Here is a 25,752-nt window from a genome sequence, read left to right on the forward strand (position 1 = left end):
TTTAATAGTCACGGGCGGGGGAAGGCGCACTTGCACAACTCATTTTAGGATGAGGAATGTTGACTGTACAATTCCCCTTGATATGACTGAATGATTGAACTTATTGTATGATATGTAAATTATGGGCTAATAAAACAGTTGATATAAATAAATAAAAGCTATCAGTTTAAAAAAAAGATTGAGAGGCTCAGAAACCCTCCAGAGGGTTGCTATGCATCAGAATCTACTTGGTAGTTTTGGCTTATTTGTTATGTGCTCATGGGGAAGGGGTGCAGAGGGAGGTCAAGAAAAGGTACATGAGCAATAAGATCCAATTTTTTATGAAAGTCAATTTTATAAATTTTTTTCACCACAGTCATTTCCTTACTTTATCTCCATTACACTACCATTACTAACCTGGAGAAGCATTGCAGTACAACAATAACACTGTCCTTTATATTAGAGGACTTGGTTCAGAGTGTCACACTTTGAGCAAGTCTCATCTTTAAAACTGGATTAATCATATAATTGACCTTCACAGCAAAACCACCACCCCCACCACCAAAAAAAACCCCCAAACAATCCCCCAAACACCAAACCCACGATTGCCACTCACAGTCATTCTCTACAGGGTTTCCGAGACCGCAAGCCTCTTATGGGAGCAGACAGCTCATTCTTTCTCCTACAGACCTGCAGGTGGGCTTGCATCGCCATCTTATGGCTAAGAAACCAGTGCTCCCTCCTAGCTGCTGAAACTATCAGATGAGCTGAAAATGCTACAAAATGCTTTATAAACACTAAAATACAGCCTCTCTCTTTAGAGATAATAACTCGGCAGGGCACACTGGAAAGCGATAAAGCATGTACACGTTCAACTTGTCCCTTGTGACTTTTGAAGCAAGGCTTCCAAGTACTACATTTAAAGAGGGAACACACTTCCATATTGAAGTTCCTTCATTATTGGCTCCAATTAGCAGTAAAAGTGCCACATATCCTGAACCTTGGACTGCTACAGAATCACTGTAATATCTGTACACACAGACCTGATTTATCCTGAAGGTAAAGCCAGGAAGAAAAAAAAATCTTACTTTCAGTGTTTGTATAAAAGACTCAACATTAGATACTAGTCAACTGTAACAATCTAGTGAGCCAATAGCAATATTTTTCCTGATCTATTTTTCTTCAAAGTATAGAATAGAGAATTTGTATATTCCTAAAATAATATTTTACATTTAACTAATCTGTTTTTATGGAACACATGGAAGGGATGAGAGACTGCTGCGGTGTCCTAAAATCAGTAAAGAAAATTAATATAGTAGGTAAAATAGTATTCTTTACTTTGAGGTCCATTCCTTCAAGATTATTAGGATTTCCAGAAAAAAATACTGCAAGGTATTGAGTGGCTGTCTCCACAGGACAATATTCTGCCTTTCTTCCCGATCCCTCCTCTTCTTCTCACTCATTGAAGAGGGATCTGAAAAAGGATAGTGCAAAATTTAAATAAAATTTCTAACACTTATTTTTATTCTTTCCGGTCACTTTCAAATTCATCCACATAGACCACATATAAATTCTCAAACAGTATGATTCACATTTGGGTCTTCTAAGTTTAACTAACCCGAGATTACTTGTTCTCTAGAGGCAATCCTTGGAACACAATTCTAATTACTTAACAGGTGGCTGATTACACTAGAAAGTTAAAAATTGTGAGTCCCCAAAACTGCCACTGTGACTTGTAAATGGTGTAAATGAAAACATGTAGAATTATTTTTTAATTTAATAAATCTTTTTATTGGGGCGCATACAACTCTTATCACAATCCATACATACATCAATTGAGTAAAGCACCCTTACACATTCGTTGCCCTCGTCATTCTCAAAATTCGTCTTCCCCTTGGGTTCCTGGAATCAGCTCGCTTTCTTTATTTTTTCCCTCCCCCTCCTTCCCCGCTCCCCCCTTCCCCCGGCTCCCTTAATAGTTTATAAATAATTATTTTATCTTATCTTACACTGCCCGGCATCTCCCCTCACCCACCTTCCCATTGCCCATCTCCCAGAGAGGAGGTTACACATAGATCCCTAAGATCGGTTCTCCCTTTCTACACGCCCTTCCCTCCCGGTGTCGCCACTCTCACCGCTGGTCCTGAGGGGTTCGTCCGTCCTAGATTCCCTGTGTTTCCAGATCCCTACTGCACCGCTGTGCATCCCTCTGGTCTAACCAGGTCCGCAAGGTAGAATTGGGATCATGATGATTGGGAGGGGAGGAAGCGTTCAAGAACTAGAGGCAGGTTTTGAGTTTCATTGTTGCTACACTGAACCCTGAGTGACTCATCTCCTCCCCACCACCCCTCTGGAAGGGATGTCCAGCTTCTACAGATGGGCATTGGGTCCCCATCATGCACTCCCCTTCATTTACGGTGATGTGATCTCCCCCGCCACCCTGGTTTCCACAGCCCTTCACGATCACCCATGTTGGTGTGCTGCTTCCGTGTGGGCATGTAGAATTATTTAAGGAAAGTTTAGAGATGGAAATAGCACCTTCAGAAGGGTATAGACCTAGCTGGAAGAGCTCTCAAGAAGCCATAGCTTCACACTTTATTATTTTTGCTTCTTAAGGATTTCAATGTCTGTATAGCAATACTTTTTGACACAGACTCATGGAAATCTGTTTACTCAAAGACACCATAATACACAAAAGCACCCAATGGGAAAAGACTATATGTTTACAATGATGATTTGTGAATCCTCAAGATATTAACAAAAGACAATGAATATTAGAAACATAGGTGGTTCCTGACTTATGACATATTTGAGTTAAGGCAAATTGCATTTAGACAGTTCATCTTATTGTTAATAATATGTTAAAACACATGATTTGATGTTAATCCTCCATGTGCAAATTTATTATTTACTGTTCGAAATGCTGCAGGATTTAGAGATTGATAATAAAAAAGAAATAACAATGAAACCCGGGGGAAAAAAAAGTATTTGACTGCTTAAGAGCCCTCCTTAAGTCAGGGACTACCTGTATTATGTTTCTAGCTTATTCCCCAACAAAAAGCTTCTACTTTAACTCAGTAGATCTTTGTCCTACAAACCATCATACTTTACCTGTAAAGTTGCCATTATGTTGTTCCTTGTTCATTGCTACACGTCTCTGGTCACGACAACTCTTTCCATTCTCTGCCATTTCATAGATCAGTAATCCCTGAGGAGCTAAAAAAGTGGAGGGGTAAAAAACTCAAATACTACATATTCCTGCTTTGCAGCTGTAATAGATAAAACTGAATACACCACCAAGATCTCCTATGCTACTTGTATGTGTTTATATTTGATTTTTTCTTCTGTAACCAAGATTTGAACACTAATACAGAATTTAAAAATATATTTTTGTTAATATAAACAGCACACCAATTTCTACATATACAATTACATTCTTAAAAGTTTTGCAACACTTCCTTAATTGTTCTTCCCCCATTAACCTACTCACTCACCCTAATCAAACCCACTGTAAATCTTTACTGAAGCTACTGCTTCGTCTTTCTCCAGCACAGCAGCTTTGTGCTCAGACGCTGCCCTCTTTGCTAGCATCACCAAGCTCTTTAACATATTCATTTACTCACTCATTTCCTATCTTTGGAGTTGCTGTTGTCAATCTGATTGCAGGCAGTTCTTAAAAGATCACAATGCTCAAGGCAGACAGTCTTTGCTAGTTAAATTATATCGTTTGTTTACAAGACTTCAGGGGATATTTTTAATTTAAGGTTTAAAGATTATTTCTAAAACGCATGACTTGTTAATGAAAACAAGTGAGGATGTATAACATTTGTCATTCCAGAAGAGAGTATCTTAGACACAGTCCATTTGGGGACACCGGCATTGTCATTCTAACTTCTCAATAAGTAAATAAAACAGTCTTTCATTAGCATATACATCCTCTGGATGATGATAAAATTTCAAGTCAGAAATTCTAGATTTGCCAGTAACCAGTCATGTGATCTTGAGCAAACTTCATTTTCTCTATGCCTTCATATCCTAGGTCCACAAAATGTGGGCAACTCCCACTTTCAAAGGCTAGGCTTGAGTATTAAGTACTGTTTATGCGTGTGTGTGTGTGTGTGTGTGTGTAAATTGCACAAGAGGGCTTCAAAGGGCTCATGGACAAATTCCATTACCAAATTAAAGAGAAATGGAAATTTTCAGAGCAGGGACCAGGGGTGTCTACTGGGCATGCTCCAAATTCAGGCCTTGAGCCCAGGAGGCGATACACCTGGGTGGACCCAAACTAGGCCAGGTGGACTTAATTCAGCCAATGGGGTCAACCAGGACCATGGCTCAGAGCCCTGAAGGCAGGAACCTGGAGACTTCTGGCCTCTACCCCTTTGGCTGCTTCTTCCATTTTCTGCTCGGCTGTGCGTAATCTCTCTCTATCTGGCCTCAGGCCGCCACGTGTGGGTGCAGTCCCACGAGGTTGCCTGTGTTCAGTGACTGGATAACCTGAAACTTCTCTCCTTTATAAAAACCCACAAACCAGGTTTCAGCGTGAATTCTCTCTTGTGGGAAGTCAAGAACTGAAGTATTTCCCGCCTGAGAAACTGAACGATTTTTCTATGAAGTTTTTGATGCCACCTTACATGTATCAAGGGCAATATGGATGGAACGAGTAGGAGGGGTATGGAGCAATAACTGTAGAACTGTGCATACTGGAAAAACCACTGCACGGCACACATTCCACCCGTCGGTGCTGTGCCGCTTAGTCAACAGACACGACATACACTGGGGTCGGTAAAACACTATCCTCAGGAAGTTTACAGTCTGACAGGGAAGCCAAATAAGCACATGTAATCAATTATTATAAAATGATGTGGGTATAATAAAATTAGTAAGTTTTACTCAACAGGAAGACAGTATTAGTGGTAAGAAATCAAGTTTTAAAATCCAAGAGGCCTGGGTTAAAATCCAACCTACACAAGAAATCATTCTATAAGTCTGATTAGTTTCTAAAACTCTCTAAATATCGGCTTGTCGAATTTGTATAGCACTGTTTGCAATGCACCAGTATACTGTCTCACTCTGATTTAACTCAGTACACGCAAGCGATACAGTCTACAGATTCTAGTAAGCAGAAGAGCCCGAGTGGCGCTGCCAAGGAAAAGCAAACTCGGCACTTCAACCTCAACTGAGAAAGAGGCTGTCTGCTTCCAGGACCACAAAGTGCCTTGGAAATTGGATACAGGGTCACGGCGAGTAGGAACTGACTGCATGACAGCAACCCTATGGCAGAGTAGAGCTGCCCCTGTGAGCTCTGCGGCGGTACAGTCTCAGGCGAGTAGAAAGCTTTATCTTTCTCCTTTGGAGTGGTTGGTAGTTTCAAGCTGCTGACCTTGTAGTCAGCAGTCCAACTTGTAGTCAACTACGCCACCAGTGCTCCTTGGAGTAGCTCAATAGGCTTGTAAAATATAAATCTAATCCTTAAATCAGTAAATACTTTAAATTGTGCGGGTTCATTTTCATCAAAATCCTATACGCAATTCCTATTAGGTATGAATAGTCACCTAAAGCATAATAAACAAAATATTAAATTTCTGCTAAGATGATTATCAGGACACAAAAAAGCTTGGGTTATACTATATTTCTCCCTATTTATTTTTTTTCTCATAGTGCCATCTTCAAGAGATAAAAGTTTTATACAAAACAATGTGGATTTATTGAGTTCTTATAAAATAGAATTGTGCACTTATTTTGAAGTGTTTGTTTTGAAGACATTGCAACAGAAATTTTCATTTGAACAAATAATGTGTTCTTACACAATGTGCTTAAAAAGGTCTATTGACATTTTCTTCTCAAAAATTCTCAAGAGTCTGGAATTTTGTTTTGAAAGAAATAACCTAAGGAACTAAGTTGTTTTCTCGTAATCATTCCACTTTTTCACAAACAAGGTCAGTTTTAAAAACAACTTTTCACTGCCCCCAAAGAAAGAACTATAAAATAACGCCAAACAAGCAAAGCAAAACAGCTTATCAGAACCATGGGACTTCTGAATAATTAAACTCATCAAAATTTCCGAACTTTTTGCCTTTTAACCATTTAGGATGGAAAGTTTTGGAAAGAATATTGCACTATTGTTATTTTCTTTTAAAATTCTCCCCCAAACATCCTTCGTTCTTTTACCCTTCTCTTTCTTAATCATGCACGTACTGTAAGAGTGCAACGGCCCTCATCTGCTTCTTGTGCTTTATCTGAGCAACTCAACACAGCTAATGACGGAAAAAAAGAAAAAACTCATACAACTACACAACCACGCTCCAACACACTATTAAGTACCCAGTATAAACGAAAGGAGCTCTCGTTTATTATGGGTTACACACTGATCTACTAACAGTAAGGTTGGCCGCTCAAACTCACCAGCTGCTCTTGGAGAGAAAGCCTATCCCTGTAAAGATTTTAAGTTTTGGACACCTAAAAGGGCAGATCTATTCTGTCCTACAGGAGTGTGTGCCAGCCATTACTTGATATGTTAAGTATCAATCTTCAAACTGATCCTCTCTACTTGTGAACTCATACTAATTCACACGGCTATTTGATTCATTTTCTTTTCTCTTCAAATTTTATACCCTACTCTCTTCCTTCTTACCTTCAGACATAATTTATTTCATTTTAATATCAAGTAAATAAGGAGTCCTGGTGAGGCAGCGGGTTACATGAAGAGGTTTTACAATTTTAATGGAAAATGGAATAGAAAGATAATGGAATTCTGTAAGTTTTTAGAATCCCCCTCAGCTATCTTAGCAGTTGTCTTCTCTTTACAAGTAGGGCAGTGTCCTCCACCTACTAAAGGCCATTATGTCTATAAACATTCATCTCACTTCCTCTCATCATCTCAGGTACTTTGCTCTACAGTAATCTGTCACCAATCTTGCCCTCCTTTATCAGATCATTCTCACCAGCAAAAAGGCATGATCTGATATTTCCCATTTTTAAATCCTTCATAGACAGATTTCTCAAAAGAATTGCCAACATATATACAAGCAGGACTTCAAAAAGTTCACAGAAAAACATCAAACATTACGGGAATTGGAGGACTATAGGGCCAGCCCTCACTGACCCAGGGCACTACTGGGGACAGCACTAGAGACCCTGTGCAGAAAGTGTGCCCAGTCTGCCCCATGTGCAGCGGGGTGAAACATGAAGGGAGTGCACCAGGGCAGCAAGGGGGGGGCAAAGTAACCAAGTCCCCAAGGAATCCTGAAAACAGACTTCTGACTCGGGGGACAGGGCTTGGCACCTCATCAGACTTGATCGTATAACACACATAAAAGAGACCAAGATCTAATTGGCTTTTTTCTTGTTTTTGTTTATTTCTTTTTCTTTCACTCTATGTCTATCTATATAAGATAGGACAAACAATTCTGAGGAGAAAACAACAGGTCCAGCAGTTCCAGGGGGGATATAGGACAGGAGGGGGTGGGGAGGGAGAGTGGAGAGCCAACAAACTCAGAGATAAGGCAACAAGAGATCTAAAATTAATGGCATAGAGGGCGTATAATCAAGTGGGATTTAATCAGGTGCAATGTATCCGAGAGGAATTACTGAGAGCTGAATGGAGGGTGAACATCATAGTGGGTGAGGAGAAAGGTAAAAGAAAATAGATGAAAGAAATAGGAGGCAACGCTATTTATAGAGGCATAGCTATAGGCATGTATATATGTAAATATATTAATTTATAATGAAAGTGATAGAGGCCAATGTACATGTATTAAGATAGCAGATGGACTTTGGGCCTCTATTCAAGGCCTCCCTTAGCACAAGAACACTTTGTTCTGATAACCTGGCACTCTTTGATACCTTCCCAACACAATCACTGAAGAAAAAACAGATAAATAAGCAAATATAGTGAAGAGAGAGCAAGCAGATGGTGTCTAGCTGTCAAAGGATATAGTGTCTGGGGTCTTAAAGGCTTGAAGTTAAACAAGCAACCATCTAGCAGGAAAACAAATTAGTCCAAAGGGAAGAAGCATACCAGCCTGTGTGATCATGAGGCGTCGAAAGGATCAGGTATCAAAATATCCAAAACAAACAACTATATCGATGCGAATGAGGGTGGTTGGAGTGGAGACCCAAAGCCCATCTGTAGACAATTGAATATCCCCCTCACAGAGGGTTATAAGGAAGGGATGATTCAACCAAGGTGTAGTATAGCACCTACAAATCGGACATCATCCCTCCAGTTCCTGAATGCTTCCTCCTCCCACTACCATGACCCAGTTCTACCTTACAAATCTGGCTAGACCTGAGGACACACATTGGTTCATGGAATTCAGGACAGATAAACTCCTTAGGAACAGTAATGGGAGTAGCTATCATTAAGGTAGGAGGATGGTCGGACAGGAGGAAGGGGGAGAAAGGGGGAACCATCACAAGGTTGGATATATACCCCCACCCCACCTGAAGAGGACGAATAAGAGAAATGTGGTTGAAGAGAGACAATGGCCAATGTAAGATATGAATAATAACTATAATTAATCAAGGATTAGGAGGGGGGAATAGGAGCGTATACCAAGGGCTCAAGTAGAAAATGTTTTGGAAATGATGATGACAACGTATGTACAAATATGCTTGATACAATTGATGTACGGAATGTTATAAGAGTTCTACAAGCCCCCAATAAAATGAAATTTTTAATTAAAAAAAAAGATAAGGAATTTTCCTGAAGCATTTTGAAGTCTCCTCATATAGTCTCTATTTCATCTTCTCCCAATCACTATTCCATCATTTCCACGACTTCTGTCTCAATCAACAGAAATCGCTTGTTTGTTTTAGGGTACACAAAACCCTCAAATCGCAATTATAACTTAAAGGAGAACCTTTATTAAATCTTAAATGGGAAAAGACAAGACAAAGACCCATCATCTCAATAGGAAGATCATTAATATGCAGTCAAAAGGCATCCAAGAATTTGGTTTGGGGCAAAGTCCTAAGGAGTGCATTCTTCCTAGGTGAATCTTTTTATTTTATATGTCTCGCTATTAATTGGCTACATGGTAGCCTCCGTTAGTGTCTCTAGTTCAAGTTAGAAAGCTGTCTTTGAGCAACAGTCTTGAGGGTTCTTCCAGTCTCCGATTAGTCTGTCTGTCTTCTTTTTGTTTGAATTTTATTCTACAGTTTTTACTCATTCTAATGAGGACCTTTAAACTGATCCTGATCAGAGTGGTTGGTATTAGTAGCCAGCCTCCATCTAGTGCTTCTGGTCCTAAGTCACGTAGGCAAGTCGTCTTGTTTTAAGGTACAAGAGACTCCATATCTCAAATAGTTTAAGAACATTTATTAAGTCTTAGATGTAAGGAAAGATAAAAACCACATCAATTAGTTATGTACAGGCCATAATAGTGTCCAAGGGTTTGCATATTCAGACTTAAAAAGGACATAAAAGGGCACAGGAAACTGTCACAAAGTCATGATTGGTGGCAATATAGTTCCAGATGGGACTACAGAAGTGGGAATGGGACCGTGATTGGGCATGTACCAATGTTAGGAAAAAGAGCTTACACGATTTGGTAGTTACATAATCTGTTGTCAATATGAGACTTAACAGTGAAGGGGTGGAGTTTAGCCTGTCAATCAGGTCACAGCTTGATGACCTCATTTAGAGGCACTAAAGAGATAAATAGCTCGCTGGCGGCAGAACACAGGCTCACTCCCTGGGAGACATTACTGACCACAAACCAGTGTGGAGCTACGCTGATGCAGCCATAGCCCTGGAGCTGGAGGAGCCACAAGGAGACCCACGCCAGTGCTCATATGCTTGTACCAACACTGGATCCACGGGACTTTCTACCCACTGGCCCGTGATATTTCTGCATTCAGCGTCATTGCTTGTATTTCATTGAGTCTGAAGAGGAATTTATAGATTGGTATCACACATATGGGCTTGATCTGGACTGGGCCGTTTTCTCAATATCCAATTGCTCTTGTATATAAAGCTCTTTCTTAAACACATAATAGAGTCTATGAATTTGTTTCTTTAGTCAACCCAGACTAACACACGATTAGTCCAGGAACTTCCAAGCAAGCTAGTCAGAGTATGACTCATGATTATGGGACACCAGTATCGCAGTTTCCATTAAAGACACAGCCAGGCAAGCCCCTATGGGAGACTGCCCCTTCCAGGCCAGCAAGTAGGAATGCACTTCCAATGCACATGGCTGGAGGAAAGGTCTGTTAACCTCCCTGGTTAATTGTCATTGTTGTTAGGTGCCATGAGTTCTAACCCATAGCCACCTTATGCACACCTGAACAAAATGCCGAGACATTGCCCGGTCCTGAACCAGCCTCACATTTTTCCAACGCTTGAGTCCGTTGTTGCAGCCACTGTTTCACTCTATCTCCTTGAAGGGCTTCCTCTTTTTTGCTACCCATCTCATTGACCAAACAGGATATCCTTCTCCAGGGGCAGATCTCTCCTGATATCCAAAGTCTGCAATCAAGGAGCAATCTGGTTGTACTTCTTCCAAGACAGATTGGTGGGTCATTTTAGCAGTCCATGGTACGTTCAGTATTTTTCTCCAGTACCACATTTTAAATATATCACCTCTTCCATTTTCCTTATTAAATGTCCAACTTCTGCATGCATACGAGGCAATAAAATACCATGGTGTGGGTCAGGTGCACTCTCAAATTTACTGAATGCAACCTGTCTTTTGACTGCGACTTCCAAGAGCATTGATTGGAGATCCAAACAAGACAAAATCCTTGAGATCTTCGACCTTTTCTTCATGTATCACGATGTTATTTATTGGTCTGGTCGTGAGGATGTTGGTCTTCTTTACACTGAATGTAGTCCACACTGAAAGCTACAATCCTTTGTCTTCATCAGCAAGTGTTTCCAGTCCTCCTTACTTTCAGCAAGTTAAGGTTGTGTCATTTGCATATCTCAGGTTATTAATAAGCCTTTGTCCAGTCCTGATGCTGCATTTTTCAAATAGGCCAGCTTCTCTGATGATTAGCTTAGCATACAGATTAAATATGTTGAAAGGATACACCCTTGATGTAAACCTGTCCCAGTTTTAAACCATGCTGTACTCCCTGGGTCTGTTCTTACAACTGCCTCATGATCCGTGTACAAGATCTAAATGACAGCACAATGATGTTTTCGGAAACTCCCATTCTCAAGGTTATCCAGAGTTCATTACGATTCACGCAGTCGAATGCCTTGGCATAATCAATAAAACACAAGTAAACATCTTTCTGGTATTCTCTGCTTTCAGCCAAGATCCACCCAACATCTGCAATCATGTCCTTTGTTCCACATCCTTTTGTGAAACTGGCCTGCACCTCTGGCAGCTCCCTGTCAATGCACTGCTGTAACTGTTGTTGGATGATCTTCAGCAAAAATTTACTGCATGGGATATTGATGACATTGTTAGAATTTGAGCATTCTGTTGGGTCATCTTTCTTTGCAACGGGCCTAAATATGGATCTCTTTCCATCAGTTGTGCACGTATCTGCCTTCCAATTTTCCTGGCATAGATAAGTGCTTCATTAGATTGTTGAAACATTTACATTGGTGTTCTACCAACTCCTGGACCTTGTTTTTAGCTAACGCTTTCAGTGCAGGTTAAACTTCTTCCTTCAGCACCAATGGTTCTTGTTCATGTGCTACCTCCTGAAACGGTGGACACCCACTCGATCTTTTTGGTACTGCAACTCTAAGTAGTCCATCTTTTTTTTTATGACATCACTCAATATTTTCCCCAAAGAATCATTCAATATTGCAATGTGAGGCTTGAATTTTTTCTTGAGTTTTTCCTGGTTAATGGAGAGAAGGAGTTCAACGGAGGGTTAATTTTCCTGGGGACTCTGCCAACAGATTTTGGATTTTCACTGTTACCCATAGTTTTCTGTAAACCAAGTGCTCAGCATTTAAGCTCTACTGTATGTCAAAGCCTCCATCGAACTCCATAGCAGCAATAATGTCCCTTTTAACCATCACTGAACACAACTACTCCCTCCTTGAAATACCGTATACACTCGAGTATAAGCCAACCCAAATATCAGCTAAAGCACCCAATTTTACCACAAAACTGCATTAAAAATGTGCTTAAAAACTTGGCTTATCCCTGAGGGATGGACAACAGAAAAGTGAGTGAAGGGAGACTTCGAACAGGGCAAAATGTGACAAAATATTAATTTATAAATTATCAAGGGTTCATGAGGGAGGGGAGAGCGGGGAGGAGAAAAAATGAGGAGCTGATGCCAGGGGCTTAAGTGGAGAGCAAATGTTTTGAGAATGATGAGGGCAATGAACGTATAAACGTGCTTTACACAATTGATGTATGCGTGGATCGTGGTAAGAGTTGTATGTGTCCCTAATAAAACGATTTTTAAAAACTTGGCTTATACACGAGTATATACGATACTTGTACCTTGTTTCCTATTTTCCTGAAACCAAACAGCTCTTATTGTACTACAAGCTATTGTTGTTGTTAGTCACCTTGGAGTCAAAGTCAGTCTTCACAGCCTAGCCTTAGGTTCCTTTTTGTTTTATTTACTCTTTCCCTGCTGATACTACCTATTCACTTAGCCTTAAACAGTTTCTACATACAGGCCCATGTTTCCGCTTCCTTTCAGAAGCAGAACTTAAACTTCTGTACAAGTAAAATCATAAAAGGGATCTTAAAGAGTATCAGATACAGGGTGGCTAACAGTAGGGAAGGGCAAACAGTTAAGTCCTGGCCAAAAGATTGGCCAATACAGCCCAGGCATGTCTTTTTTTTCTTTTTTAATCAGAAAAATCTTATTTTATTAAAACCACCCTCTCAATGGTGGTCACTTACGTTCTTTGCAGATTTTCCCCTCTACAAATTATATTTTAATAAACATTGTTATGTATTAAAATATATATTTAAAAATTAGATAATATTTTTATTGATATATCTTACTCATTTGAAATATCCTTCCCTTCCCACAGCTGTTATTCAGTCCCATCGGGTGGCGCTATACAATTATCAGTGCTATCAAGTCCCTTCCGCCCCTCCCCTTCCCTTCCCCTCAAGGAACCCTTACTCCTGTCACTGTCTCTGAGGGGTCATCTATACTGACTACCATGTACCAAGCAATCTTAAATGAACATATGCTGGCTGACCAATAAGCAAATATGACCAATGAGGTATATCGTATAAAGGCCTTACTAGTAAGGGGAGGAAATCTTAGAGAACTAGAGAATAGTTATGTGGTTCACTAATGCCATACTGAAGCCAGGAGTTAGTTATCCTCCGTTAACCCTTCAAGACCTTCACGGTAGGCCTATCTACTTCCTGAAGCCCAATCTTGAAAATCCCATGGAACAGTTCTACACTGCAGAGCGTCATCATGAAGCAGACTCTAACCAACAGCAACATGGGAGATATGGGAAGGATGCTCATCAAAGCACATAGGACCAGGGACCTTATGCTCTTCTAACAGTCCAGAGTAGAGTCCTTTGTTGATTGCTTTGGGAGAGCCAGAAGACAGTGCAGAACAATGTTTAAAATGAATGGATTATTAGTTTTTGCACTGACTGTACAGCCTACAAACAACCTGTATAAGTTAATTTCAATAGTGTTTTCTAAGCATGTCTACTCACAACAAAAATAAAATGTATTAAATAATAATAATTTATAAATTCTGAAGGGTTCATGAGGTAGGGGAAGAGGGGAGGGAGGGGGAAAATGAGCAGTCGATATTAAGGGCTCAAGGAGAAGGCAAATGTTTTGAGAATGATAATGGCAACAAATGTACATATGTGCTTGATACAAGGGATGTATGCAAGGATTGTGGTAAGAATTGTGTGAGTCCCCAATAAAATGATTTAAAAAAAAGAATAAATTAAAAAAATAAAATAAAATTTTAGTGTTAGCCTATTTTAAATGCTTCTACAGCATTTAAAATTTGCTAGTTGCAACCCTCGAAAATTTACCCATTTAGGAATTTTTAAAAATTGATTTCTGCCCAGATGGGTTTCATTAACGTAACAAAAACATTCTAGTCCCAAATGGGGTTCTCACCACCAGTATAGGGATAAGGATCCCAACACTTATTTGGGGGAAACAACTCCATCCATAACATTCCAATCTTTGTCACACTGCATATGCTTCCCTATCACAGCATCTCAAGTCTTATCCTATTTCACCATTGGTTCTAAATCTAAAATTTCATCTTAGTTAACTAATTCAAGTAATTCTAAGTGTGTTCTCTCCTGGAACAAAATTCCATGAATAGATTTGTAAAACCTAAGATACACATTATCTGCTTCCAAAGTACAAGGTGAGACAAGCACAAGATAAACATTCCCATTCCAAATAGGAGAAATTGAGACAGCTGTCACTGGAATCAAGCAGAATCCAAAACCAATCTACTCTCATCTCTCACTACTACAATGAATTCCCAATTTGTTTATATTTCTTTTCTTGTCCCCTTCAATTCACCCATTACACAAGAGCAATGACTACCTTAAAAACTGTATTGTTCCTCTACTCAAAATTGCAGAATGACTGTCTATCGTACTCAAAAGTAAATTCCATGGTCTGCAAAACCCTGCAAACCCTGCATGACTTATGCCATGCCTATTTTCCTACATCTCACATCCACACCTTTCATGTTCGCTGAGCTCCAGAACATTAACTGTCTGTCGTCATAACACTGGTTAGCATTGTGCTTATTCTTTCATCTCTGTATTTATTTTTCTCTATTAGGATGTGTGGCTTCTCTCCCAATGTCTTTTCCAGAACCTGGTGTAATAGGATGAATTAATAGGAAAATGATCTAACCAAGGAAAGAAACCTAGTGCTGGAAGATATCATTAAACACCAAAAAAAATGTTTTCAATCCCCAAATTCTGCTTTATGACTTCTATAGATTTCTTAATGAAACTGTTAACATTACTGGAAAGCAGTTCAGAGAATGACCAGCACAAATGTCCCATTTGGTTAAGAATCTCACGAACAATATAAAATAGTCACAAATTGGTATGTACTACGCAGCGGAATTTACTGAGTTTTCTTCATTAACAACAATCTAAAAATAATTAAGTAAGTAACTACATACACATTGTTTCAAAAGAGGTTTTTGAAATAGTAGTTAAGCAACTGCTCAGTAGGTTCTCTGATGCTGATGGTCCCGATGATAGCTAACTATATGCCAGACTATGGTGCAGTGAAATTTCTGAACATGTCTCTTCTATTTGCATACTCAAGATCTGACTGAAGTGGTGGAGGCAGAAGTCTGAGGCTGCAGCACAGGGACATAAGAGCAAAGGAGCCAAGTAAAGAGCAGAGGCTCAGGGCAAGAGAGAGCAGCTGTGGAACTACAGAACTGTGCTGCAGAGCAGGACGCTGGCCTCCTGACCCAGAGGCAGCAGCCAAGGAACCACCCAAGCTTGGGAGACTTGGCTACTTATTGGCTCAAGAGTTGCTGTGGCCCAAAGACGATCTTTACTGTTCACAAAGCCTAGTTTGTGGTAATCTGCCAATTCCCCTAACAAGCCCCCCAAAGTGTGAGATTGCCTGTGAGTTCTTTGTGGCCACAGCAGGTTGGTGTCACAATAGGATAAAGAAAGAGTCAGAGTAGAGGTATGTCTTGGCCCCTGCCTCGCAGCAAAAGGGAAGGCAGAGGAGGTGGGATATAGTCCTTCATGTCATTTTCACAGACACTCTTCTAAATGCTACAACTAGCAATAAATATTATTCCTAACAATAAAGGCATTGATTTTTCATCTAGGAAGAAACTGAGATACTAGGAAGTTAAGAAACCATCCTAAGGGTTGCACAGCAGTAAAGCTATAATTTAAAGCAGGGCAGCCTAGCTTTCATGATAGCTCTTAACACGGCTGGCCTAGCTAGGCCTCTTCCAATTAATCTATAAAGACCAAAGTTACCATTAAAGAACGCAAGAACAAGAGGTAAATCAATCATTCCTGTAACACTGACAAATTCTTTAGAAACTATAGGTAGGCCAGCTGCGACAGGATCACTCAAGGGACTGCTCTTGTTGAATTTACAGAAGCTTTAAGTATCACCTTTATCCGATGCAGAAAAGTATCATCTGTTCAAATTGTCAAAACCTTCATGAACCATAATACTCTCAATGATCTACTAATATAAAAATATAAGTAAACAGAGCAGGGCAAAGAGGAGAATTCACGTTTACATAATAGATAGCATCAGTTCATCAAACTCAATACAGATTTTCCACACAAAATAAGGACCTTCTTGAGATATTATGCTTTTCTCAGTCCAATTTGTTGGGCTTGTTATCAGGATGCTCTAGAGTTCATTTCCACATTGATGAAATGAGTGGAACCAAAGAAGGGCTCCAATATGTCAAAGAATTCCACTGGGCTAGTTACCCAGAGTAAGATAACTAGATGGGGAAAAAAAAGTTAACTAGAAACATCACTCTATAGATAAAAAATATAAAAATTATTAATGACAACCCAAGTAGAAGGTGAATTATGAGAATGACGAGTGCAATGAATGTATAAGGGTGCTTTGCTCAATTGATGTCTGTACGGATTGTGATAAGAGCTTTATGAGCCCCAATAAAAAGATTTATTAATTTAAAAAATTACTAATGACATCCACAGGCATTAGAAGTTAAATCCTGAGCACTTGATCTGCATAAGGCTTTGGTTTACAGTGGGTCCCTAAATCCACTTTGACTATTAAAGAACCTCCAGAGCTCTTTCTAACCAATAAGTTTTGCCCTTGGGCAGTGTGTGTTCATAAAAGGGAGTACTACCGCCTTCCTTTAGGGCAGCAGTTGTCAGGCTGTGGGTCAAGACCCTTTTGGGAGTCAAGCGACCCTTTCACAGGGGTCGCCCAATTCATAACAGTAGTAAAACTACAGTTATGAAGTAGCAAAGAAAATAATGTTTTGGTTTGGAGGGGGGGTCACCAAAACACAAGGAACTGTATTAAAGGGTCGCGGCATTTGGAAGGTTGAGAACCAATGCTCTAGGGGCTTTCCGGGGTATGCCCATAGTGGAAACTGGGGTACCAGAAGAACATGGTCATGAGTCATGCTCAACCAAGATGCTCAGAGGCCCGAGAACCACCCTGTTAGCCCAAGTATCCCAAATATGGTCCCTGCCCATTTCCATCCCCCACCTAACAGTTTTATTAGCGAGTAATTTACACATCATATAATTCAATAGTTCAATCACTCAATCATATCAAGAATTGTATAATCATCCAGACATCAATATATTTTAGAATAGTGCCCTCTCCCATGGTTACCATATAGACTCGAGTATAAGCCAACCTAAATATCTAGCGAGGCACCTAATTTTACCACAAAACTGCATTTAAAAAGGTTACGCATTGCGCTGCTAACCACAAGGTCAGCAGTTTGAGACCATCCATCTGGCTCAAAGGGTTGTTCGAGTTGATCTTTGGTTAGAATACACAACTAAAATCGGAAGCTGAAAAGACTCGGCTTACACTTGAGTATATATGGTAAACTGTCTCCAAGAGCAGTTATGCAATCCCAGTCCATTCTAGTGCTCCCTCCCCACCTGTCCCACTTCTGCTGTTCCATGAGACTGTAACTAATTGAGCCACTCGATGGTGATTCTGTTTTTCCATCTTCTCTAATTAGCAATGCAGGTGGCCCAAGAATCCTTTGAACACCATTATGGGCTCATGCTGATGAGCTCCCTCATTTGGATGATTTGATTTTGTTTTTCTCTTTGCCTTACATAAGACTTAATAAAGGGATCTCGACTGGTGCAATGCATTAACAGTTTCTTCCTATTCTTCAGTAACCACATTCACTGAGTAGAAACCTGTTAAAAGATCCCATCTTCTCAATTTGCCAGAAAGAAGACACCTTGATATTTGATAGTAATGAAGCATGAACTTGGAAATGTTCTGAAGACTATAAATAACTTTCTTTTTTTCTAGCCTCATTCTATTTCACGGCCTATCTTGCGAAGCAGTTTTTCATCATAGAATTTTCTACACTAAACCAACTCAAAAGAAAAAAAGATTTATTTCATATGAAACCTCTGTCAATATCCAAGAAAATATTTTCACACAAACCGGGAACATTATCAAAATATACCAAGGTACCAAGACATAATCTTAGCAGAACAGAAAGAACACTGGACCTTCGTTCCAGTTCAGGTTCTGGTACTGCCTAAGCCAGAGTCTCAGGCAAGTCAATGATTATTTTCTTTTGGTCAGGAGTCATGCTCAACCAAGAAGGTCACATCCTGTTGGTCACACACAAGATGGTCACACTCAGGACACATTTTTTATTTGGTTAAATAAGAATCTGACCATATGGCTCACAAAAAGTCCTTCAAATTCTAAATATTGGTTTCAGAAGAATTCTGATACGATACAGTCCTCCTTACTTGTGATTAATAAGTAGGAGTCCCTGGGTGATAAAACGGTAAAAGCACTAACCCAAAAGCAGGCAGTTTGAATCCACCTAGAGATGTCTTTGAAACGAAGTCCTGCTGACCCACTTCTGGAAGGCCAGCCATTGAAAAGTCTAGAGCACCATTTTACTCAAATACTGCTGGGACTCAACATCTGTGGGGGGCGGTCAGGTGCTTACAGACATCCTCCCTGAAGACAAGAGGTGGGCCTGCCCCCTGCTGCTGGGAACAATGGACAGCAATCACCTATTTGGTTCCTGTAGGTGGGGTTTACACCCTACTGATAATGGTTCCTATGGAGACCCAGAGAAATCTAGGATCTGCCCATCTTGTCACATGTGTACCCCCAATCTCTCCTCTTCCTATTGCGTGGATGTCCCTAGACCACCCCCTCACTGCTGTATAACATATACTGCAACCGCTTCCCGTGAGGTATGTCTGTCTTTACCTGTAATTAGTGGGCTTGAACGCCCCCAAAGGGATATAGGCCTGGGTGAGCAAGAGAGAGGATCTCCTCTCTCCTGTCCTCGCTCCCCTATTTCCTTTCCCCTTGCCCTCCTTCCCTTCCCCCTCTCAACATGTGGACCCCCAAGCAGGGCTGAGGTGAGCATGCTACCAGGAAACGTATTTGACTCCATTTGCAATATCTCTTTTATCTCTCATGCTCTGGAAGACTTTATAATATTTATATATCTCAACTGTACAATTGTGCTTACTATACCCATGATTAGTGGTGGGGGGCTGGCACCCCCCAACTCATACCACAAACAGCAACTAACTCAGGGCGAACTGTAGCACTTCAGTTTCCTGTAGACTTGAAGTTCATAATTGACAGTACATATCAAGAACACTAAGATTTAAACTCCCAAATGCAAACCTTTACTCTTTTTGTAGCCACTATTAATAACCAAAGTAATTAATTCAACAGATCACTGCATCACACTATTCGTGGCTAGCTTTTACTTTGTTGTAAATTAGGGCAAAGATCATCTTGGAAAATTATAATGCATTTTTCAGATAATACACTTCACAAAGTACAATTTGTAAGTGATGTACAGTAATAGAACTTTGGACTAATGTACTTGTGTCAAAATAAAATGACAATATATCTATAATTTCATTTACATAGTGATTTCATTTGACTGAGTCCTTGTGACAATCCTATATATAAGGAGAGCAGATACTTTTTTTATCAACAGAAACTAGACCAGCTCATAATGTTAAGTGTTAGAGCCCAAACTTGAATTCAGCCCTTCTGATCTAAAGTTTAATGATCTTTGTGAACATCAAAAGCAATAATTGAAACCAAGGCACAAAGAAGTTGGAAAAGTTGGAGATATTTGCAGTCACTGAACAACTGATTTGGAAAGATTAATATAAAAGCAGTTTGACAGCTAGAAAAACAACAAGTAAATTTGCTATTTATGTTAGCCTTTTGATAACATCTAACTTTTATCATTCTACTTCTCAAAAGTCTTGTCAAAGATAAGTGTAAAAAAGATTCTACCTCAAAAATAAGATATGCAAGTTAAACAAGTTTATTAAACTATCTACAGGCAACCTACTAAAAGGCATTAAACCACTTATTACAGCATTCCTGAAGCATAGTTACAGGTGTATTTTCTAGTGAAAAGTGAGTCATCAATATTAAACTATCATAAACCTGCAGTAACCCAAGTAGATTTTTCTCAAATTAAAAAGCTTGTCTTGGAACAACCTAAGAAAACTCAAAGTAAATATAAAAGATGACTATTTTGTCATTTCATACCAGTGTCCCATTTACCTATGTATCACCACCCGTCTTCCTGGATCAATTAAAAACAAAATATAACACGTGGCACGTAGTAGGTTACGCCTTACGCTGCTAACCACAAGATCAGCAGTTTGAGACCACCATCCACCCGGCTCAAAGGGTCGTTTGAGTTGATCTTTGGTTAGAATACGCAACTAAAATCGGATGCTACAAGTAATAGTACTAGCAGCTGTAGCACTCATGTCTTTATAATTAAAAAACAAGAAGTACATCTACATTTGTCCATACAACACAGTGCAACTTGTTCACAAAACCTGACAAGCCTCAAAGAAAATAAAAACACGTTAAGTTACAGTAAGAAGTTGAAGCAGGTACGCAGCGCCAGAGTCTACACATTAGATTTTTTTTTTTTTGGCGTGAAGTTGCAGGAAATCAAAATACGTTCGTACAATCTACTGGAGGTCATAGGTAACGTAACTGCGTGAGAGTACCATGCCTGGCTTCTTGGGATTTGAGAGATAAATCGCTCTTCATTTTTTACTGCAAATGCCTCCACTGTAATGCGAGTCAGGGAAATGAAAAAGGTAGAGCCGTTCTTCACGACATTAGTGTCGGACCCACTCTCGGAAGGTCCTCTGCAAAGGCACTGCAGAGCCCAGGCCCGGCCCCTTGGCCGCTTGAGATGGCACCGCACGCCCGAGTGTGGTATGGGAACCGATCCATCGATCACCGCGCGCTAGAGCTTGGCTCGGGCGAGAAACCTCGCCAGAGTGACAGCCCCTCCGAACCAGCTCCTGCCTCCACCCAGGAGCCCCTACTCCCAGGTCGTGCACCCCGCGGGAGGCGCGGGTGCTGGGCTCACTGCGAAGCCTCGAACGGCTCCCCAGTCCCAAGAGCGGAGACAATACAGTCAGGGACCAAGTGGCTGGCTTCGACGTCTCACCGGCCCACTGCGGGGAGGTGTCCCACATAACCTGGCTACTGCCCGGCGGAGTGGGAATGACAGCGGCTCCCGAAAACACCTCGCTCGGGGCAGCCGAAGTCACGGACGCCCTCGACCTGCACCGCGTAAGTGCGAGCGCTCCTGGCGTCAGGCCCTGAGGACGGTCTGAGGCGTCCCTGCCCGGCTCCCCACGCTCGCTTACTCACCCGCTCGGACGCCGGCTTCTCCGGACCTCCGGATCCCAGAAGCCGCTCCACACCGCTTCTCACACCCGCCGCTGGGCTCCGGCAACCGGAACTCGTGGGCGTCACTTCCGGTCCGGGTCCTACCCCCGGAGACATCCTCCCTCGGAGAAACGTTCCCTCGCCTTTCGGCAGCCTCGGCCTATCCTCGCGGGATTTCAGTTCGGCTCTCGGGTTGGATCCTGTGGGCGGGGCGAGGGAAAAAAAAAAAAGACCGCTTGTTTTTTGCTCCGGAAGTGATTATGCGGACACCCCAGAAGAAGTAGCTTGCGTGGGGAAAGCGTGTTCGCTGCCCTGAAGTAGAGAAGGGGAGGCGCGAGCGAGCAGAGCGGTACTCTAGGTAAGTCGGCTTGTCCGTGTGCGCAGGGGTGGGATATCCGCTCCATTCCCTCTCCCTTTGGAAACGTTGCCTCGCTCATCCTTACTGCCCCTCCCTATCGACTCCTTGGGTAAGCCGGTCGCAGGAGCCCTCTGATTCTACCTTGTTCGCTTTTTTGGTTTTCTTTTTAAAGACGACCGCGCTGCTGGTCTACAGAAGGTTTCCACATGTGTACTTCTCGGCCGAAGCCTCCAGTTAGGCAGCATCGATTAGGAGACTCTTGGACAGGCCCCACACTGGAACCACAGTGTTAGCCAGTAAATTTCTCCAAAGATGAATCGATTTCCAAGAATCGAATTGAAAAATTTGACGTGTATCCTTGCCACTGTATCCCTTCCACCTTTTGGGCATGCGTACTAAGTAGTCTAAGGACAAACTCAAAACCCACGGCCTCCGAGTCAATTCGGACTCGTTGCGAGTCGGTAGGACGGAGTAGAACTGCCCCCGCGGGTTTCCGTGACTAAATCCTAACTGGAGCAGGAAACCGCCCCTTTCATCCTCGGAGCGCTTGGTTTCGAAGGCAGGCCAGCGCGTAACACGCTGCCCCACTAACGTGGCTAATTAGTCTCTTTCCCATCATTTTCCCACTTGCTTACCTCCCCGCCCTACTTTTTCTTCCTTCTGTCTTCACCTCTTACTCAAGCTTTATTGCAATTATACTATTTTCTCGAGCGGATGAAACAATTGGTGTGACCCTTTGACGCTGGTTTCGGAAGACCGCCTGGCCTGGTGGTTTCATGGTAATGCATTGGGCTGTAATCCCAAGGCCAGCAGTTCAAAATCACTAGCTGATCTTTGGGGGCAAGATGAGAGCCTTTATACTCCTGTAAACAGAAGAGTCTTGGAAACCCATAGGGGCAGTTCAACCCTGTCCCGTGGGATCACTGTAAGTCAGAATTTATTCTGGCAATCAGTTTGGTTGGGAGTGTCAGCATCAAGTGGGGAAAATAAAGGTATGTGTTATGTTCATGTTTTGGAAATTAGTCCTATGTCAACTATTATTCACACAGGCCTTCCTTGACCCAATAAGTCAGTTAAAGCCCTTTCTTATGTACACCATATACAACAAAAGCATCTTTTCATAACATTCACCATCCTTCCATTTGCATTTTTGCTTCGCTTTTCGTGAACACCAGTCAATGAACTGCTTTGTTCACGATGTCGTCAGCCTAACAAGGGTACGCCTACCACACGAGTACTGTTAGGTGAGTCTGTTGAGATCCCACTTACAACGGAGTGAAACATCACCCACTATGTGTTGCCTGAGCCACTGTGCCTTTTCAAGGGCTCCACTTACCTGTACTATAAATGAGGGCACAGTGTCTCACTATACATGGTGAGGCACTTGTGTTCTGTAAGACTTGGCAAAAATGCCTTCTTTTTTTTTTGCTTCATTGTTAGTGCCTTTTATTATCATTTCAATAAGTCTCGGGATTGACATGAGAATTATAACACCAAATTTATCGTCCCTTATTTTACATGGTAGTTACATTTCTGGAAAATGCAATAATACTAAAGCCATGCAAGAAATAAATCGCTCACATGTATGGAATGGAGTGGGGTCTGCTCTTGAGTATTTAATTTTTCATCTACAATATTGCTTAATGAGACTTCATCATGCAAACCTTTTACTATCCCCTGTCCAGTAAATGCTATTAGACAATTCTCCACAGTCCCATTTCTGTGACCACTAGAACCTTCTCTGGAAGCCCCATACTGTCCCCAAGAATAACTTCGTGATAACACAGCTGTCAGCACTGACTTTCAGACAGGGGTAAGTTACTTTTGATTCCTCTTTATCCTTTAAAAATCTCAATAAAATACTTCCTCTCCCCTCAAAAATTGAGGGAATACTGAGGAGAGACCAGGAACTATAGAATCCAAGAATTTGCTCACATGAAAATGCAAAATGACCTAGTGTGCTTCACACAATGCTTGAATCTTATAATACACGGGCAGAAAACAGGACTTGCATCTAAAATCACAAATACAGTTTGCTTATTGTCTAGTGACCCCATACAGTTTTAAAAGTTGTGCTTATTGGTGGTATACTGCCAGCATTTATCTGACAAGTCTTATTCTTAACTTACAACGTGTTTTCTTTCCTTTAAGATGCTCTCCAAATCCTTGGTCATGGATTACTTGGCCCATCCGGGCACACTCAGCTTGGCTGTCGGAGTTGCCTGTGGCATGTGTCTGGGCTGGTGCCTCCGCGTACGCTTTGGAATGATTCCCAAAAGCTCAGTGAGAGAGACAGACAAAGAGACCAGAACTGAAGCCAGCATCTTAGGAGAGGGTGGAGAATACAAAATGATTCTTGTGGTTCGAAATGACTTAAAGATGGGAAAGGGGAAAGTCGCTGCCCAGTGCTCTCACGCTGCAGTTTCTGCCTACAAGCAAATTCAAAGAAGAAACCCTGAATTACTCAAAGAATGGGACTACTGCGGCCAGCCCAAAGTAGTGGTCAAAGCCCCTGATGAAGAAACTCTGATTGAACTATTGACCCATGCCAAAATGCTGGGACTAACTGTAAGTTTAATTCAAGATGCTGGACGTACTCAGATTGAACCAGGCTCTCGGACTGTCCTAGGAATTGGGCCAGGACCAGCTGACCTAATTGACAAAGTCACTGGTCACCTAAAACTTTACTAAGTGAATTTTGTATGATCCCTCCCCCACAGTCATATTCAATCAATCTGTGTCTCCCCATCCCCCAAGTCCAATATGTAATCCTTGAATAGAAAATAAAATCTGCCTCCACTTGTTCTATCATGTGTTTGCATAATTAGCATCTTGAGCTTAGGAAAATACTGTTGGTAGCGTCTGGGTCTTAAAGGCTTAAAGGTAAACAGCGGCCATCTAGCTGAGAAGCAGCAAAGCCCACACGGAAGAAGCACACCAGTCTGTGCGATCATCCGGCATCAAAGAACAAAAAAGCATATTGTGAATGAGGGGGAGTGTAGAGTGGGGGCCCAAAGCCCATCTGTAGGCAACTGGACATCCCTTATGAAAGGGTCGCCAGGAGGAGACGAGCCAGTCAGTACAGTGTAGCAACAGTGAAACACAACTTTTCTCTAGTTCCTAAATGCCCCTCTCCTCCCCCTTGGATCCCAATTCTACCTTACAAATCTGGCTAGACTAGAGGATGTTCACTGGTACAGATAGGAACTGGAAACACAGGGAATCCAGTGTGGATGATCCCGTCAGGACCAGTGGTGAGAGTGACAATACCAGGAGGGTGAGGTGGAAAGGGGGAACCTATTACAGGGATCTACATATAACCTCCTCTCAGGGGGATGGACAACAGAAAAGTAGGTGAAGGGAGACATCGGAGAGTGTAAGATAAGACAAAATAATTTCTAGATTATCAAGGGTTCATGAGGGAGGGGGTAGCAGGAAGGGAGGGGGAAAATGAGTTGATGCCAGAAGCTTAAGTGGAGAGCAAATGTTTTGAGAATGATGAAGGCAATGAATGTACAAATGTGCCTTATACAACTGATGTATGTATGGATTGTGATGAGTTGTCTGAGCTCCCAATATATATTTGGTTAAATGGTCCTGATAGTCAAGTGACGGGTACTGAAGCAAAAATATTTAAAAGAAGCCGGGGAAGCATTTCCTTGGGCTATGGTTGGATACTTTTGTCTGATAGCCCATCTTCTCCAAGGCTGGTCATATCCCCTATATACTAAGAGGGCTTCAAGGGTATTCCTCCTGGATGCAAACTTCAGATTTAGTTCCCTTGTTGCCACTTTGCATGACTTTTTTTTAAATCAGTTATTGGGGGCTTCTAAAATTCTTATCACAATCTATACATCCATTGTTGTCAAGCACATTTGTACGTTTGTTGCCATCGTTTTCAGAATATTTTCCTTCTACTTGAGCCCTTGGTATCAGCTTCTCATTTTCCCCTCCCTCCTCCACCCTCCCTCATCAACCCTTGATAATTTATATGTTATCTTTTCATGTCTTACACTGACCGTCTCCCTTCACCCTTTTTTTTGTTGCCCATCCCCCTAGAAGGGGGTTATATGTAGA

At 41.4% G+C, this 25,752-nt stretch overlaps 2 protein-coding genes across 3 annotated transcripts in view; one reads left to right on the plus strand and one right to left on the minus strand.

Annotated features, from left to right (window-relative positions):
- VMP1 (vacuole membrane protein 1) overlaps nucleotides 1–21,455 on the minus strand; it is a 110,519-nt gene extending 89,064 nt beyond the window's left edge. Inside the window, exons 1-3 of the mRNA XM_075561503.1 lie at nucleotides 21,300–21,455; nucleotides 3,091–3,195; nucleotides 1,318–1,453 (exon numbers count right to left, since the gene is read on the minus strand). Coding sequence (XP_075417618.1) covers nucleotides 1,318–1,453; nucleotides 3,091–3,169 — 215 coding nt within the window. The 5' untranslated portion in view covers nucleotides 3,170–3,195; nucleotides 21,300–21,455. The remainder of the gene's footprint in view (nucleotides 1–1,317; nucleotides 1,454–3,090; nucleotides 3,196–21,299) is intronic.
- A 97-nt stretch (nucleotides 21,456–21,552) lies between these two features.
- Nucleotides 21,553–24,483, plus strand: PTRH2 (peptidyl-tRNA hydrolase 2). Of its 2 annotated transcripts, XM_075561505.1 has the most exons (4): nucleotides 21,578–21,675; nucleotides 21,848–22,919; nucleotides 23,361–23,488; nucleotides 23,827–24,483. In XM_075561505.1, exon 4 carries the CDS (start codon nucleotides 23,827–23,829, stop codon nucleotides 24,364–24,366), a length of 540 nt encoding a protein of 179 aa, XP_075417620.1. In that variant the 5' UTR covers nucleotides 21,578–21,675; nucleotides 21,848–22,919; nucleotides 23,361–23,488; the 3' UTR covers nucleotides 24,367–24,483. The 2 variants fall into 2 exon arrangements, with proteins under 2 accessions (XP_075417619.1, XP_075417620.1); XM_075561504.1 differs by lacking the exons at nucleotides 21,848–22,919; nucleotides 23,361–23,488 and having other exon boundaries at nucleotides 21,553–21,675.
- The last annotated feature ends 1,269 nt before the right edge of the window (nucleotides 24,484–25,752 follow it).

This window comes from Tenrec ecaudatus, chromosome 10, assembly GCF_050624435.1.
Source record: "Tenrec ecaudatus isolate mTenEca1 chromosome 10, mTenEca1.hap1, whole genome shotgun sequence".
NCBI classification, from domain to species: Eukaryota; Metazoa; Chordata; class Mammalia; order Afrosoricida; family Tenrecidae; genus Tenrec; species Tenrec ecaudatus.

Excerpts from the sequence above, each read along its gene's own strand:
- PTRH2 (XM_075561504.1), top strand. The coding sequence starts at position 23,827 with ATGCTCTCCAAATCCTTGGTCATGGATTACTTGGCCCATCCGGGCACA.